Raw genomic sequence first — 19,368 nt, 5'->3', positions numbered from 1 at the left:
AATACTGTGTTTAAAAAAAAAAAAAAAAAAAAAAAAAAATTAAATAGAGTCAATACAATAAGATCAAACACAATGAATACAATGAAAGAAGACAATCTACTACTCTTAACTCATAAGTAAAGACATTTCTAGTGTGTTTAAATTGTATGCTAACCTAACCTTCTATATCTAAGTTTATTCATCAAACAATTTTCATCAAAATTTTTCTATTCACTGTTACTTGAATCTTCAAATTCTTTAACAGTATTATTATGTTCTCTTAACCCTTCTCTAACAGCTAAAACACTATCAACAATAACAGCATCAACACCAGCTCTCATTTGAATTTTAGCTAATTCAGGTTCATTATTTTCAACTCCATAAGTAACACAAACTAAACCACTTGATTTTATAACTTGAGCTAATCTTGGAGTTTTAACTAATGTTTTTGCTGCAGATACAATACCTAATAAATTCCATTTTTTAGCAAATCTAATAGCATTTTGTAATGATGATGCTCTTATATCTGCCATTTTTGCAGTTCCAGCTTCAGTTAAAAATAATATGGGCATAGTTGGTTGTTTTAAACTTAACAACAAGCAAACATCAGGATGGAAAGATGAAAAAACAATATGACGATTATTTAAATTTTCATCATATATAAGCTTTAAAATAGTATCTAAATAAAGATTTAAATCAATTGAAATTTCTCCCATACTTTCTTGTTCTGCTTCATCTAACATTGGATATTTTAATTCAATATTAAAACCAACATTTTTTGGTAATTTTTTAAATAAATCTTTGAGAGTTACAAAATTTGATGCTATGGATGTACCTCTTGCATTTCCTTTATAACCTTTATTTTTCCATGTCTTGGTTAATTTCATTCTTTCATTAATTTGACTTTCAAATTCTTTATCAATAAAATCTTCATTATGATGATGTGTGTGATGATTTAAACCATTTTGTAATTGAAATGAACTTTTAGCTCTTGGTTTTGATCTAATTAATATTTCATCATCCATTGAATGATTTGTTTTTTCTCTTGTTTTATTTAATCCCAAGAATTGTTCTAAAGTTAATAAATGCATTGGTATATCAACACCCAGTTCAGCAACTGTAAAATCATGATAAACAACAGGTATTAAATCTTTTGTTAATTGAACATCAAATTCAACATATGATGCACCTAATGAAGCAGCTGCAATAAATGATTCAACAGTATTTTCACCTAATTGTAATGATTGTCTACCACTTTCATTTTTACCTAAACCTCTATGACCAATAACTCTTGTTGAAACTAATTGTTTCCAATAAGTATCTGATCTTGCTATATTCATTGCATGATGTTTAAATGGTAATACTTGTAAATATTCAAATCTAATTAATCCTAATATATCTAAATTTGTTGATTCTATTATAGGAATAGTTATATTATTATTCAAAGATCTTAAATTGGGTCCAACTTTTGTATAAGCATCTTTTAATAAAGCAATAGCTCTACCTAAGATTTTTTTATTAACTTGATAAGTTGGTATTAAATCAAATGTTATAATAATATCTTCAACTTGTAAATTATTATTTAATTTAAAAGTAATTGGATCAGTTGCACTTCCATGATAATCTTCTAATGGTAAATCAACAACCACCGAAGGTTCAACTGGTTGATTTGTTAATTTATGACGACATGTAATTGATAATGATAATGCAGTATCTAATTCTGTAGCAAAAGATTTAGCTAATGAAATTTTATTTAATTCAACTGGGACATTATCATCTCTTAAATCAGTTGTCCCCAAAGTAATTAAAATTAATTTTTCATCTTCTCCTAAATATCTATGACCAAAAGATTTAATTGGTTTATATTTTTTTCTTCTCTTTGGTGAAACACTTCTTGAAACATTATTTGAAGAATTATTATTTTTTAATTGTTTATAAAATTCATTTACTGCATGTTTATGAGATTCAGGTAATTTATCAATACTATTATTAAAATCTAAATCATCTTTTGAATGTGTTGTAGCTTGTAATAAAGGACTTGCAGCTTCACTTGGAATTCTTGGTAAATTTTTTTCAGGATGATAAGTATCATATAATAATAAATTTTCATTTTTTGGTCTTAATAAATCAGCAACTTCTAAATGACCTCTTAAACATGCATGTTCCATTGGTAACCAGCCTGAATCATCAACAATATCATGATTTGCATCATAATCAATTAATAATTGAACTATAGATTTATATCCTTCACATGCTGCTATAAAAATAGGAGTCCAACCAAAAATTTTTTCACCAATTTCTGTATTTGAATTTGATTCTAATAAAAATTCAACAACATCATATAAATTTAATTTTGTTGCAATATATAAAGCAGTTTCATTTCTATGTTTTATATTAGTATAATTTATATCAATTTTACCATCATTAATAAGAGAATTTAAAATTCTACTTGAATTTAATTTTACTGATAATAATAATAAATCTGGACATGTTAATGTATTTGCACTATTAAATTTAATTAAAATTTCTGTTGTTTTTGGATGTTTACCAATAATTGATAAATGTAAAGGAGTTAAACTTTCTTGATCACCCCATTCGTCGATGTTATCTATTGAAATTGTTTTATCTATTAATTTCCATTTTGTATAAAAATCCAATAAAATATTTGTTACTTGAACTAATCCATATTGTGCTGAATAATGTAATGGAGTTCTATTATAATGATCTTTTGATATAATTAAATTCTTATCTTTATCATCTAATTTATTTAATATATAAAGTAAACCACTTGTATTATTTATATTATTATTATCACTACCATTAGTACTACCAATTAACCAATTGGGGGAATCACCAGGAGTTAATTGTTCTTCTTTTATAAATTGTTTTTTACCAAGACTTATAATATTTTGATGAAAAAAATTTCTACCATTTATATCTTTATTATCATAAAGATTATTTAAATTTTCCCAAATTAAATCAATACATTTTGTTGAGTTATTTAATGCTGCTTTATTTAATAAAGAAATATTAAATTTATCATTTTTATTTTTAAGTAGCTCTTTTGATAATTCTTCAACATTATCTTCTTCCAAGATTTGTTGAAAAGATTCTAGATTAGTGTTTAAATTCAAAGATTCTAATTTAATTTCTTCATTATTATTAAATCCTAATGTACCTAATTGTAATAAAATTTTATGAATAATATCTAAATTATTTGATAATTCAGTTTCATTTGCAAAAGGTAATGCATCAATTCTTGTTGACAAATAAGCTTCTTTATTATTATTTGATAATTCCAGTTTATTAACTTGTCCTTCATTTAATATAGAAGTTAGCTTTTTATCTAATTTTTTTAAAATTTTTATAAATCCCTTATGATTTAATTCACCAAACCATTTTAAATTTCTAAATAAAATTCTTAATTCTATTAATATACTTATAATTTCATCTAATTCTTCTTTACTTTCAATTTTATAATTTATTAAATTATCTTTAAAATTTAATACAGAAATAATTTTATTTAATCTTCTTTTATATTCTTTAAATTTATTATTAAAAAATTCATCAACATCTTCAATATTTCTATCAATTTCAAAAAAAAATGAACTTAAAGTTTCCGATATTATTTCTGGATATTTATTTTCATCAAATTCAATATCTGAATTTTTTATACTATCTATTGATTTTATAATTTTTTTTAAATGTTTATAATTCATATAATAAATAGACCATTCTGGAATTTGATGAGTTAAATAAGTTTTCCCAAACTTCATGATAGGTGATTAAAAGTTTGGGAGTAGTGAGATTAGTTGGTCTAGGTTGGAATGGTTAGTTCCCTGTTTCTCTTGATATAAGTACGTGAATGATATGGTGGATGGATGGTTGGATGAGTTGTTGTTGATAATTCAATAGAATAATCAAATCTATTCTTCTTATCTAAGTATAATTATGCACGAGATCTATTAAATACGATGTCTTAAATCTATGAAACTTTCTTTTTTTCTCTATCTTAGTGATTTGATTCAGTTGAAATTGTAGACTGTGAAAACTGAGGTAGTTCAATCCAACAATTTAAGAATATTGGTTGAATTGAAGTAGTTGTTGAGTAAATATATAGATCTATATAATAATAAATTGGTTGTAAAAAAATATTTTTATTAGTGGTTGTAAATAAAATGTATGGTGTTTTACTATTATTATACCGTACTGTACACAATAATAATAATATTATATAAATATAAACGTGGGGATTAAATTACAATTAATACAGCCCACGCTACAACGTATTAATTTACTACGGTGGAGAAGGCGGTCTGACCTGTATAGATGGGTCGAGAGTTAGTTTTAAGTCAGCCTAGCTACACTTAATATTACGTTAATCTACCTCTAAAACACGCGTTTTTATTTAGGCTAAGAAAAGAATCTGAAACATTTCAACAATTTTTTAAATATAACAAGTCATACTTTTTGAAAAATTGATCTGTTTGAAGTATAAATCATTTTTCTCCACTTTCTTGAATTGGTCTTGACATTGGATCTTTGAAATGATTGGTATTAGTTACTTTTAATAAAAAGGTTATAGATGGAACAGAGAATCTACAATAGTTTTTAAATGTAAATGGCAATTAACACCAGATAAAAATATTTCATTATCAACACTTTTTTACTAGACTAGTAATTCACCAAACATCATCATGAACACACATACAATTAAATCACTCTCAATGAAAATATGAAAACAGAATCAATAGTATTAGTAACAATATCATCCTTATTTATAATAGATAAGTTTATAACATCAAGACAGATATCAAAATCTATGTATAATCTAACTATTAATAAATTTGGTAAAATTTTAATTTGGTTAATATATACAATATGTTTAATAAAATTTCCAATATTTAAAATAGTTAATTCAATAAATCAATATAATTTATATAAAAATGGGATAATTAATTGGAATGAATTAGCTCAATCTTTAATTCAAACATTTTCTTTAAATTTATTTTATTTATTTACTGGTATGGCTATATATGTTGGAATTGTTGACAATAATAAACAACTTGAAAAAAAATAAGAGATTCACTTTGAATATTTCGAGTGGTAAACAATTTGTTAAAAAGAATTAGACTTGGAAGTGTGACTGATTTAGCTTTGTTGGTATGGATAAATTCAACAATGGATTCTTGATTTTTTGATTGAATAGCCTACGTACGTAATATCTAAAGTCTAAGTATATTTTAATACACAAAAATATACCCCTCCTTCTATTACAATTCAGTATTTTATAGATCACGTAAAGTGAAACGTCGGTATTATTTTGGTGTAGAGTTTGAATTTGTTCGGTTTAATTTTGTTTGTTAAAGGCAATTAAAAACTGAAATTTGGTTTAATTATTCGCTTGATCTGTCATTTAACGGTTTGTACAAGAATTAATTTTTAGGACGAGATTTATTCATATGTTCATCGACTTATTAAGTAGTACTGTCCTGTAAGAGATTAAGGCATAAAAATGTGTGTAATGATATTTAATCCGAGATGAAGAGAGAATTTCGCTTTTAATAACTTTTTAAAGATATAAAATTGTCACGTATACAGTAGATACTCTTTTATCAGAAATATCTAAGAAATACTAGATCATCAACTAGTATATAAATATATAAATATATAAATATAAGATCAATTCTTATAGATATTACATTCTTACTTCTTCTTCTTCATTTATCAATTACATCTACTTCATTCTATATTTTATAGAAGTAACTATTCATCTTATAATAATATCATAGAGAACATTTCCTTATCAAATTACACAAACATACATCATATATAGAATATGTCATCAATAGATTATAAATTTCATCCAAATAAAAAAACAAATATAATATTAGCACCATTTTCAGGTGGTCAACCAAAAGGAGGAGTAGAATTAGGACCAGAATATATAATAAATGCAGGTTTTGAAAATCAAATTAAAAATTTAGGTTGGTTAACTTCCATATCAACTCCTTTAAAAAATTCAAATTTTGAAATTAATAAATCTGATACTAAAGATAAATTTAATGTTAAAAATTCTAAAATTGTAAGTGATTGTTGTAAATTAATTTATGAAACAAGTTTAAAAACATTGGAGGAAGGTAAATTACCATTAGTTTTAGGTGGTGATCATTCAATTGGTACTGCTACAGTTGGAGCAAGTTTAAAATATAATTCAAATACATGTGTTTTATGGGTTGATGCTCATGCAGATATAAACACTCCAAAAACAACACCTTCGGGGAATTTACATGGTTGTCCATTAAGTTTTTTATTAGGTTTAGATTCTGATAGTTATCCACCTGAATTTTCATGGGTTCCTCAAATCCTTAAAGCTAATAAATTAGTTTATATTGGATTAAGAGATGTTGATGAAGGTGAAAAAAAAATCTTGAGAGAAAATAATATAGCAGCTTTTACAATGTATCATATAGATAAATATGGAATTGGAAAAGTTATAGATATGGCATTAGATAAAGTAAATCCTGAAAGAAAAGATCCAATTCATTTAAGTTATGATGTTGATGCTATAGATCCTTCTTTTGTACCAGCAACTGGGACAAGAGTTGAAGGTGGTTTAAGTTTAAGAGAAGGTTTATTTATTGCTGAAGAAATTGCCAATTCTGGTTTATTATTAAGTTTAGATATTGTTGAAACTAATCCAATGTTGGCAGAAACTGAAGAACATGTTTTAGATACTGTTAGTGCTGCTTGTGCTATTGGAAGATGTGCTTTAGGTCAAACTTTATTATAGGAGTCTTGAAATAAAAAGTAAAAGTGCATCAAAGAAAATTAGAATATGTAAAAGTGTTAATAGTTATGTATATCTGGGATTTATTATAGAAGTTTGAATTTTAACTAAAATTTGTTAGTTTAGTACTTGACAGTACTTGACTCTTGTTTTGCGTCTCACAAACTGTTCAGAGGGTACGATGAAGTTTAATTAGATTGGAAAACTCATAACTTTTTGAGCTTCTAATTGTACATAATGATGATTGATGAGTGTAAATTTGTTTTACTGGATGAAATAGAAACATATTTCATCCAGAATGTTAGCGTAATATTGTATTACTGGATGAATTATTTTTTAGTCTTTTCCAAAATGTTAGCGTAATTCAGTAGTACTTACTGGATAAATTACGTCTGACTTTTATCCAAAATGTTGTATAAGTAGCTGGATAAAAGATTTTTTAATTTTATCCAGATACTATATACTTGATATAACAGATTGAGCTAGTAATGCTTAAGTTACTAGTAAGTATTCAAAAATTTAGCGATGTTATATTCTTTAGTCAAAACAAACGTTGTCATATATGAATAGTACAATCTTACTTGTCTAGTATATAGCTGAATTTTAGGTTGTTGAGTCTTAGGTTACCTCATAACCTATCATTTTATCAATTAGAGTTTACTTTGATTCGTTAATTTGAATTACAACAATAGTGTAAATCATTTGATTCGAAATTTATTAGTTTATATAAGTAGGCTATAACAAATTTTTACAAATTAAATCATTAGCTTCACCTATCAAAGGAAGATTTCAAACATCTTCTTCTTCTTCTTGTTCTAATATAGCTTGAACTGGTTCTAAAATCTTTAAGATGTCACGAGTTAATTGATTTGCTCCTAATTTTTCACATTCTAACAAATTTTTGCAAATCCGTGAGATTTCTTGCTTTTCATACAATAACCTCAATTTTTCTTGCTGAATTTCAGAAATTAAATCAAATTGTGACAATAATTCCACAAATGAGCTTTCTGATAGGTTACTACCCTCAATATTATCTTGATGATCATATAAATCCTTAATTTTTTTGACGTTTGTAATAATATTATTCCTAGAACTGTATAGAAAGACCCTTATTGAAGCAATAATTGGGGGATGAATTACATCTTTTAATGAATAATCATTAATTATGTGATGTAAAAATTTAAATTTATCTGGTAAACTATCTTCTTTAATATCATTAAGATTTTCATACCTCAAATCCAATTTATTTAATAAAGATTTTATGAATTCTTTACTAATATTGAAATTTAATTCGTTGTCGTTGAATAAATTTATTAAATCTGGATTTAATTCAATTGAAAATTTTTTCTTTAAAAGATTTTGAGATTCCAAAATTGATTTAATTTGGTTGATATTATTCATTATGATAAATCCACAAATTCTTGGTTTTTCTTCTAACATTTGATATATAATCAAACTTTGATAAAATTTTTTATTAATCATACATGTCTTTTGTATAGGTAATATATATAGATCTTCTGATACTACTTCTTCAAAAAATTTAAAATAAGTATCTTCATAACATTGACATAAATCTTCAAGTTTATCAAATCTAGTATTTAATTTATCAATATTTGATTGGAAAACCATACATTCTCTCATGATTTTTTTAATTAAATCTTTCAGACTCTCATATTCTGGTCCTAACCATTCTTCACAAAGATTGGTAAATTCGATTTTATTCGAGCCCATATGAATAACATGTAATGAAAGTGTTTTTAAAGCTATTTCTTTTTTTGAATTAATATATACTTCATGGTTGTGTTGAAAATTAATTTTTAAACCACTGAAAGGGTCATAATTCAAATTAAAACCACATTCAGAATTTGTACAACGTATTTGATATGAATTAGATATATCTTTAAATGTAAGCGGATGTATTAGAAATATATCATATACCAAATTGAGATAATTTCTTAAACTTTTATTTCCAGATATCCAGTTACCATCCTTCAATGACAATTGATAATCTTTGATTATATCTGTATATAGTGAAGATGATTCAGACATTGTTACATTGATGATTAATCATTGTTCAATGGTGGTATTCACATGAATGGTTGTTAAAAAAAAGTGATATATTACTTGATAATTTAATAATAGACGCGTATTAGTTCAATTTTATTTTTTTTGGTTGTAGTCTAAATATTCTTACACATCTGATAATTTTGATTAATACTGTATCAGATGTCAGACTAACTCCAACTGGCAGTTCATCCAGGTACGTTCTATGATCAATTACTCAACTTATTCAATTTTTCTATACTACCTGACAAATCAAGATATGAAAATATAATAAAAGAGTTTCATAGCCTTTATCTAGTTCCAAATACTAAAACATCAACACATTTTAATCTGAAATCACATAAGTCAATTAATGTAGAAAAAAAACATAAAATAAATCAAGATCTCAAAGGAAGCAGATTCTATAAATCTTGATGGCCATGGAATGAAAATTCAATGACTCATTATCACCTAAAATCAAAAAAATTAAATTTAAGGATTCCGAATCACCAACATGATCATAGAATAAACACAACAACACTATCAACTCCTTCAACTCTGAAAGAAAATACCATGAAAGATTCATTGAAAAATAATGGATTACATAAAAAATTGAAAAAAAAAAATATGGCCAAGATGCACCAATCCATTAGAAGATAATTCTTTGAGACTCACACGTGTATTTTCTGAGTTCACAGATGAACATGATAAACATTCTAAAATGTTTAAAATTTGAAAGAAATCAAGAAAGAGTTTCTCATACAAAAACTATAGACTTGGAAGTAGAAGGTATGTTTCCTTTAATTACTTACAAACTTTAAAACAGACTTATTTCAAGCGAATTTAGTGCTTGTAATTCTGATTTAATTATGAAAATGAATTAATGATAAATATAATATCATGCATATTCATGATTAAATCTGAAAAACAGACAATAATTTCGTTTGAAATGCATGATAATATATTTACTATTGATTCAACCTTTTGAATTTTTTTAATTTTTGTATCGACATAAACACAAGCCCAATGCTGTGACTTAACATTTATGATTATAAATTGTTTTTCATAGCTAGCTTAGATGAATCAATTTCATATCTTTATGTCGATACAAGGAAAAAAAAATACTTTTGGTTGGAATCATTAGAGAAATTATATGGTCAAGATAGTATAACTAATGAAACTTTGATTAAAGTATTGGATCAAGATTCAAATAATTATCAATTAAATAAGATGGATATACCACAACAAAAGAATGACCATGACTGAGGTGGTTTTATGATGTCTTGTATTAGGCAGATAGCTACTAATCTTTCACAAACTTATAATGCGAGTCAGATAAAGCAATTTAGAAAACAAATGGTAATGGAATTACTAGATAAAACTCTACATTAATATACTTATTCTTTTTAGTCGAGTTTTCTAAGATTTTCATATTCTTCTCTTAAATTTAAATTATAGTATTATCACTATTTGATTTAGTATAAACAGTATCTTTTACGTCGCTAGTAAATTTCACTTCTATAATTGAATGCTTGATATGTTTCAGATAATTTTTTTAACACTAACTAGTCTCGGGATTGCTTTGGAATTTTAACTTTCTTTGTTATTGAAATGAAATTTGTTGGATAACTTTTTACCAAATTTAGTTTGCTTTGATATCAAGTCTATTGATTACTTTTCTTTTCGATAAATTCGTTACCTAAGTACTCTTTGACATGACATTAGTTACTAATTCCTGGATGATTTAATGTTACTAATTCCTGGATGATCTTATAGATCTTTCATGAATTGTTAAAAAGTTGATGTTGATGATAAATGTACATAATAAGTGGTCGACATAAAATTCCACATATCTCTTTGATTTTTCTGAACATTTGAAATATATTCCACTATTTTTTTCACATTCTTGAAATCCTAACTCTATGAAGACTTGATTAATAGTACCATACCACATGTATCCGCTCTGTTTTAATCCATATACGGCCATTTTCAATAACCAACAAACAATCTTATCAGTAGTGTATCCTTTTGTTAGTTTTACGATTTCATCATCTAACTTAGCATTTAGGGAAACAGATTTGACATCTTTAAAATCTAGATCCATATCGTATTGAACTTCAATTGATGTAATTACTCTAACTGAGATAAAGTCAGTGACTGGACTGCTTACTTTGTATGGATTATAATTTGTATTAATTTGTTTGAATCCTTGAATTCAACAACATCTTTCTTTATAAACATCATCTTTTAGATCTATATGCTTTTTGGTATATACTCATATTGATCCTATTAGTTCTTTTTCCATATCTGATGGTATTTTGATTTCTTCGGAAACATTTAATCAATTGGATTTGTAAATTTCATGTACTTTAACTTCTTGCCAGTAATGATTATTTTTGTGATATATGATTATTGTAATGAGGATAGATAGCTATATAAAAGCAATGATATTTTTCAAACCCCTATAGATGATGAACTATTCTTGGCTGGTATTAAGAATTGATCAGATTTGTGATCTGATTATTATGAAACATGGCATTGAATTGGTGGTTTGAGTTGTTTCGTATAATAATCCCTAATTATGATTTAACCGTACGTATAAATGATGTAAAGCTTGAATATTCTCTATTTTTCGTTTGTTGGAGATTGTCTCTATAAAAACTTTTGATTTCTTTTGATTTAAAATTTAAAGAACTTAATTAATCTTGGTCCTCTTACAGTTAATTATTTGTTTCACATGCCAAAGTAGATTGATTCGTAGAATTATTGTAGAGTTATATTTTGAGTTATATTTATCTTTTTTTTCTCTAATTTTGAAGCAAATTATAAACAATTTTTCCAACGAGAGAAAAATAAACTTAGGACCAGACTCGCATTATTGTTGTATACTTGTTGGACTGATTTAATGCAATTCGTTTGAATCATCGTACTAGATTTTGAAGCTAAAATTACAAGTAAAATCACTGAAAAAAATCTGGAACATAAATTAGTGAGTTAGTTAGATTACATGTGATGAACTGATTCAACAAACAAACGGCTAATACGAGACTATGGTTATGTTAACAGAAGATCATGGAACTATCAAATTATTACACCTGATCATCATTACACATTCAATTAATTAATTTCTCCTGGCTGAGTATTTAACATATTACAATTTAAAATTGCTGTTTATAGAATTATGGAGAAGTTTTACACAAAACTTTAGTATTATGATCATATAACATTTTAGCAAAGAACTACTAGATTAAGTCAAATAAACTAGACTAATATGGTAATACGTAGTATAGTAATGTAAGTAAGAATGAGATCTTTAATTAAATTATAAAACAAATTGACTGACCTAATTTCTAATTCAACAAAAAATTAAGGGATATTTAATTTAATTTATAAATTTATATTTATATCAGTTTAAAGTAACTTTTATCAATTTTATATTTCAATTGATTATTTACACAGTTTTTATACTCAATTGATACTTATCTAACTAATAATAATTCAAGTTAACATAACAACAACAACCCTTACACAATGAGTTCAGTAATTGTATCAAATACTCCAAATGTACCACCTTCAAAAATTATAGAATTTTTTTCATTTTGTGGAAGTGTTAAAGATCTTATACCATTAGGAAAAGATGAAAATGGTAAAGGAAAATATGAAGTTTTATTTAATAGTCCAAAAGCTGTTTCAACTGCTTTATTATTAAATGATGCAGAATTAGATAACACTTTTATAAGAGTTGATGAAGTACCAGCTATAACTGATGGTGAAGTTGGTAAAGCTCCACAAGATGATGGACCAGGTGAAAAATTAGGTTCAGCAACTAGCTCTACAACAAAAGATGTTAAACCAACTGGTGATAAAACTTATGATGATGTTGATCAAGAAGAAAAACCAAAATATGCTATATTAGCTCAATTATTAGCTGATGGTTATGTATTATCAGATCAAATAATTGATAAAGGTTTAGAATTTGATAAAAAAAATGGTTATAGTACAAAATTTCAAAATTTTATAGAATCATTAGATTCAAAATATGTTCATTCAAAAGATCCAAATTCAACTGTAAATCAACAAATTTCCAAGGGGCAAGATTTTTTTGAAAAATCTGGATTACAAAAATATTTTGATGATGCTGTTAATTCAAATTTAGGTTTAAAAATTCATGAATTTTATAAATCTTTTGCAAATGATGCCAAGGATGTTCATAATGAAGCTGTTAGATTAGCAAAAATTAAAAAATCTGAATTAGAAAAAAAAGAAAAACAAGAATCTTCTACAACTGGTACTGGTGCAACTTCAAGTACTTCTGGTAATACTGATTCTACGACTCCTGTTGTTAAAGCTTAGGTTTTAGGTGAATGTAACAATAAGTTTATAGTTTAATAAACAAAATGAAAAAAAAATATTAAGGATATTACGATCCCAATTCTATAACTATTCTCATTGCATAGTTAGCTTTGAAATTCAGTTCTCTAACGATATATGGTTTAGTTGAAGAGTTTAATAAAGAATGAAATTGTTTGTTTGTATGTAATAAATTTTTTTTTTTGAAACACTGTAAATCTTTATTATTAATTTGGCTGCGAAAAATTTTAAAATACAACAAGTTTCAGATTTTAATATCAAAATCTAAAACATTGAATTCATGAATGGCAAATCATAAGATGATAAAACGAAAGATTTAGTTATTCTTAATGTCAAGAGTATTTAAATGGACTATATTTCAGAAACATTCGAGAATTCATTAGTTAGAGATCAAGCTCATAAAAATGAAAAATTTAAATAATTCAACACTAACTACAACCTACTCAACTCAATCATCATCAACTACAATATACTCAAACTCAATTCAATCATCCAATAATAATTTCACTAAACAAAAATTAATATCATTATATCATGAAATTCAAATCCTTTTAAATTTATTAGATGATTTATTTAAATATAAAAATATATTAAATATTGAAATAATTTATAAATCGTAAGTATCATTCACTAATTGAACTAGTAAATTTAACAGACAATACTAACTCAACTGAATTGATAATGACATGAAATTTTAAAAAATCAATTAGGTTCAAAAAATTTTAAATTAATTAACTATCATATTAGAAAATATTTAGAATTTTTAAGAATTATAAAACCATTATCAAATTTTTCAAGTGAAACAAATAATCAAAAACAATTTAAAAATTTAACAAATTTAAATTTAAATTTGAGTCAAAATCAACATCCTTTTATAAATCATTTAATAAATTCAAAAATTTTAGGAATTTATATAATTTCAATAATTTTTAAATTTGAAAAATTAATTGAATTTTTTAATTTTTTTAATTATTGTGAAATTGATGATATTTTAATTATGGTATGAATTCCAGTATTAAAAAAATTGGTATTACTTCTGAATAATATTAATTGATATTTTTCATTTGATTTTCAAAATTTTCTTTCAAATTTGATGGTTTTGATTGTCTGAATAATATACCTTGTTTGATATATTAGATTAATTAATAGGAATGAAATTAAAACTTTTATTATGAATGTTCAAATTAAAAATTAACGAAAACCATCATCATTAATTCCATAAAACAAGTTTAATTAAAAAAACGATTAACAATTTAGGCTTTCCCATTTAATACTATCTCAAACTTCAATGTATTTTCCTTTAAAAATTCACTTTCATCATCCAACATTTAATAAAAAAAATTAAAGACTTTCTTGTTTTTTCAATAAAGTTGAAACAGTGGGACTTAATTTTTTGAATTTATTAACCTATCTCCAAACCTCAATGTGAAACCAGTCATGAAAATTTATAATTACCTGAAAGAATCTACTTCATTTTTCATTAGGAACAGCAAAATAATTTGATCTCAATGGCTCAACCATGACTTGTTTCTTTCAATCAGGACCAAAAAAATTTGACTTTCAAACTCATACGACTATTTTTTCATTGATTTGTAGTTTAAAATCATTGTTTTAATCTCTCAAACTCTTCATTTTAAGCTTTCAATGCTGATGTGGTCGATGTTTTGAACATTTTCTTGATCTTGATCTTTCGTCGGCGACAGCAACATGAGCATCTAAAGCAGCAACATCAACAACGAACTATTCACTATTGAAAGTTGTTATAGCGATAGTGATGTTCATTGTATGCTATATTTCTATATTTCTATTTCTATCAATCTATTATTTAAGGTAGTGCAACAAAATTAATTTTTCACTTCTGTTATTAGACCATCTTATTATTATTCTATATACTATAATCTAATGTAAATTTTTTTTTGCAATTATAAAAAGAATTTGGAGTATATCATCAATATTCATTACCATAGATATACTACTACTACTACTATCGTTAAATTAGAATTATTCATCTATTTATTTAATCAAATATTTATTAATTTTGTTATTTAAGTTCTAGTAAGATTTGCATTATATATTAACAATTTATCATTTTAATCATTAATTTTTCAAATTAAAATTTCATCATATTAACATCAACAAGATAATAATAGAACAAAATATATCAAAGTATCATCACACTTACCCTTAAAATACAAGATGTCTGAAAATTTGAAGAGAGCAGAATCATTATTCAATAGAATAATGAATCAAGGTTCAGATTCACCGACTCTTAATTCATCTCCACAACAACAATCTCAATCTCAAGCTCAACAAAATCAACATCATCAAAATTCTAATTATTCACATAGATCAAAACATAGAAATGGAGATTCTCATCATCATAATAATAATAATCATCGTAATCATCACAATAATAACTATCACAACAACAGTAGTAATAATAATAATAATAATACTTCACATATAAATCATAATATATCTTCATTAGAAATTGCAAAATTACCCAAATTAGATGTATTAAAATTAACTCAAGAAGCTTTAGATACAATAGGTGAAAATGAACATGTATTACCTTATTGTTGGACAATTTGGCATCATTCAAGAACCAAAAAACAAATTCCACCATCACAACCATCACCACAACAACCTTCAACTGACGAAGAATCTAATCAATCACAACAGTCACTTCAACAACAACAACAACAACAACCTGGGGTGGATTCATATTTACAAACCACTTCTCAACTTCATTTCCAACATACAAATGAATTAACAATATCTCATATTGCATCAATTGAACAAATGTGGACCATGTTTAGCACTATTAAAAATGGATATAAATTAAGTATAGGTACTGAATTTTTAATTTTTAAAACTGGTATAAATCCAGTTTGGGAAGATCCTTTAAATTCAAAAGGTGGTAGATGGGTATTTCGATTCAATAGAAAAAATGAACCACATAGCTTTAATAATAATAATAATTCAATTGGTTCTCCTAATTTAGAACTTCAATCATCTCATCAATCAATTGAAAAATTAAGAAAAAGATCATCATTAATTTGGGAAAGATTAGTTTTAAAAATTCTTACAGGAAATTTTATACCATCAAATTCAAATGAAATTAAAAAAATTTTATTAAATGATATTTGTGGAATTGTATTAAGTGTAAGAAAAGATGAAGATATAATATCCATTTGGAATTCAAATTTAAATTTTATAAAATCTTCAACAAATAGTTCATCAACTACAACAAATAAAAAATTAACTTCATTTCAAGCAAGAAGAATAATTTGTGATTCAATACTTAGAATAATAAGAGAATGTGATGAAATTTTAAATACAAATTCAAATTGTATAACTACTTTAGATTCAGGTTCAAATGAAAGAGTTTATGGTGTTAGTTTTGAATATAGATTACATGTTGAAACTCCAATAAATCATGATAATTCATCAACTAATAATAGTAATAATACTAATGGTAATGGTAATGATAATAGATTAAATTCAAAAAATAATGATAATAATAGTAGAAAAAATGGTAGGTATTCTAATAAAAATTATCATCATCAATATAATAATAAAAATGATAATACTAATAATAATGAACAATCAATTAAAACTATTTCAACTGAAACAAATTAATATTGAGAAATATGAAAAAATTTAAAAGTATAGTAATAGAAAATTTTTTATTTTACATAAAGGTAACATATAAAATTTAATTTGTATTTATTTTAAAAATTGAGAATGAATGTAGTTCCGTAGTTGTTTTGAAATAATGTATATTTATCATCATCAACTTTTATCTAAATTTAGAGGTCTCATACTTTTTTACTGGATTCTCCAGAACTTTAGATTTTACTATTTTTAAATTTTCATACGACTATACAACGATTGTAGGGTTTACTTTTACTTAGATTTTAGTCAACTTTTTTAAAAATTGTTGGAGAAAGCTCTATTCAAAAGAATGGATTTTAAATATACATATGTAAGTTAGATATTATAATTGATTTGATTGTTTTTTCAAATTATGAAAATGAATTAAATACCAGGTTGGTAGATCAAAAATGCTTTCTAATTGAGTTGAGTAATTTGACCTCCAAATGTAAGTGTCGTTAATAGCGTTGCTTTTGCATTATAACTTTTAAGATCTTCTGTAGTTAAAATCGGATTAATAATATCTTTTTCCTAATCCAATATCTTTTTGGTGGGAAAAAGATATCATTAATCCGTTTTGACTTCAGACGATCTTTCATGTAATTTGGATGTTCATCATAAAATCATATATCCAACATAAAAGTAAATATTCAACATTTATTTTTGAAGTTTACTTATTCAATACAAATACAAAACAATTGAACGAACCATCAATTTTATGGATTCAATATATTAATAAATTTTTATGACTATTGTATATGAGAAAAAATTTCAATTGTTTTGATGTTAAGTATCACGTGTTCTTATAATTGTTTTCGTGACGTGAAATTTTTGTGCGTCTTAGCTTTGTATTTTCAGACATCTCCATTTTTTAAATGACAACACAAATTAACAAATTTTTTAACACCATAAATGCAACAGACTTTAGAGAAGAGTTATAACTACATCTACCAAAAGATTAATCAAAAACACTTAATACCGGGCACTTTATCAAATGTTGTAATTATTATCAGTTAATTATTATTTGGCAAAATACCATGAGCCACAAATTTTATTAGAGTTTCATTTTAATCGACGTCTGGCTATATAATCAATTAAATGGACCGGATAGTTATAAAAGTAATGAAAAATAAGGGCAATTAAAAACTCAAATCGAAAATTCAAAGGATTTTTAATTGTATGCATAATCAAATAACCAAGAAGAAGTATTGATTTAAAATAATCAAAATTTGGGAAATATGAAATGACCACGAAGGGCAAATACAATTAAACATTACTTAAATATATTTTCTTAATTACTAGTTATCATTTTCACAACAAGTCATAATGGAATATCAAATGAATCATGGAGATTATTTTCTAGGATTAATTAAATGAATTGACCATGATTTCAAACAAGTTTGAAGAAATACATTACATTAAATCACATATTTTTAAATTGGTATACTTTATTAATTTTTCGTATACATTCTTCTTAGAACTGCTCCTAAGGAACTTGATGAGAAATCAATGGAATTAAATTTTTAGATAAAAATGCAGATTAACTTTTCATGAATAAATAATCAACCACTATGAAGGTTTATATTAATTGATTTTTTTTGGCTTCCTGTTTTTGTTTTTTATCTTAATGTGGCCTTTATTGAGTAGTAGCCACTTCCTGTTTTTTGAATCAAAGCATAGGTTGTTTTAATAAAGATAGTGATTAAACTTTTTTAATGCCATGACTTAGGAGTAAATGAAAACAAAATTTCAAATATTAAGTTTTTTTAACTGATTTTTAAACAGCTTTTGGTGAAGCTCTAGACATTATTTAGAGACAAAATGATATAAGGATGTTGAGAATATCATCTTTCTCATAATTTTAAAGGTAGTTTTTGGTAATTTGTGAGTTCAAGTAACAAGTATGGAAATATACTTACTTATTAAAATGTTACTTGGTAGTGCACAAAATGTTGACTAACTTGAATAAAATGTAATAGTATCAAAGATCAAGTCAGGACTTGGCTATCCATCAATATCTATAATCGCATTGTTTTCCAGCGCTAATTGATTAAAATCATTATTTCAGTGTTTCGTATCAGTTTGTTCAACTTTGAAGATTTGAGATATATTTTACACCAGATATTTAATTTTTGTCTCACACAGCCAAACAAGAATTAGCTTAAAAGGTAGGAAAGAAACCAAACTATCAATTGAAAGTTGTATTGTTCAAATTAGTCTTGAATAATTTCGTCTTCCAAATAAATGATTAAAAATTAAAACATAAATGAACACAAAAACAAAAAATTAAAGAAAGAATCACAAAACCTTAATTTGGTAACTTGATAGAATGAAGCATTCCAAAAAAACAAAATGATAGAAAAAAATCAACTTTTTCCCTTTCAATAACTTTCTTTTCCATTTTATAACTTCAAATCAATTTCAAAACCTTAATATAACTTCACAATTCATCAAATAAATAACTAAAATCAATTATTTTTATTCAATTAATTCAATTTATTACTTTATTAACAAAAACAAAAAAAAAA

General features: G+C 24.9%; 6 protein-coding genes across 6 annotated transcripts; 3 read left to right on the top strand and 3 right to left on the bottom strand. All coding sequences in view use genetic code 12, as the record gives it.

The window, feature by feature from the left end:
- Nucleotides 1–206: 206 nt before the first annotated feature.
- On the bottom strand, nt 207–3,755 carry GDE1 (glycerophosphocholine phosphodiesterase; the record flags this gene model as incomplete). Its single annotated transcript, XM_051760883.1, has 1 exon — nt 207–3,755. One exon carries the CDS (start codon nt 3,753–3,755, stop codon nt 207–209), a length of 3,549 nt encoding a protein of 1,182 aa, XP_051617278.1.
- A 2,063-nt stretch (nt 3,756–5,818) lies between these two features.
- On the top strand, nt 5,819–6,772 carry CAR1 (arginase; the record flags this gene model as incomplete). Its single annotated transcript, XM_051759960.1, has 1 exon — nt 5,819–6,772. One exon carries the CDS (start codon nt 5,819–5,821, stop codon nt 6,770–6,772), a length of 954 nt encoding a protein of 317 aa, XP_051617277.1.
- Nucleotides 6,773–7,558: 786 nt separating this feature from the next.
- KGF55_000004 (uncharacterized protein) lies at nt 7,559–8,818 on the bottom strand (the record flags this gene model as incomplete). Its single annotated transcript, XM_051758851.1, has 1 exon — nt 7,559–8,818. The coding sequence occupies one exon, from the start codon at nt 8,816–8,818 to the stop codon at nt 7,559–7,561; it is 1,260 nt and encodes a 419-aa protein (XP_051617276.1).
- A 1,747-nt stretch (nt 8,819–10,565) lies between these two features.
- On the bottom strand, nt 10,566–10,916 carry KGF55_000003 (uncharacterized protein; the record flags this gene model as incomplete). The annotated part of the gene is made up of 1 exon (XM_051757741.1): nt 10,566–10,916. One exon carries the CDS (start codon nt 10,914–10,916, stop codon nt 10,566–10,568), a length of 351 nt encoding a protein of 116 aa, XP_051617275.1.
- A 1,427-nt stretch (nt 10,917–12,343) lies between these two features.
- On the top strand, nt 12,344–13,165 carry KGF55_000002 (uncharacterized protein; the record flags this gene model as incomplete). Its single annotated transcript, XM_051756630.1, has 1 exon — nt 12,344–13,165. One exon carries the CDS (start codon nt 12,344–12,346, stop codon nt 13,163–13,165), a length of 822 nt encoding a protein of 273 aa, XP_051617274.1.
- Nucleotides 13,166–15,379: 2,214 nt separating this feature from the next.
- Nucleotides 15,380–16,825, top strand: KGF55_000001 (uncharacterized protein; the record flags this gene model as incomplete). The annotated part of the gene is made up of 1 exon (XM_051755527.1): nt 15,380–16,825. The coding sequence occupies one exon, from the start codon at nt 15,380–15,382 to the stop codon at nt 16,823–16,825; it is 1,446 nt and encodes a 481-aa protein (XP_051617273.1).
- Nucleotides 16,826–19,368: the final 2,543 nt, after the last annotated feature.

The sequence above is a fragment of the Candida pseudojiufengensis genome (genome assembly GCF_024610245.1).
Source record: "Candida pseudojiufengensis strain CBS 10847 chromosome Unknown scaffold35, whole genome shotgun sequence".
Lineage (NCBI taxonomy): Eukaryota > Fungi > Ascomycota > Pichiomycetes > Serinales > Debaryomycetaceae > Lodderomyces > Lodderomyces pseudojiufengensis.
The sequence above is the reverse complement of the archived record's forward strand: the minus strand, read 5'-3'. Positions and strand labels throughout refer to the sequence as shown.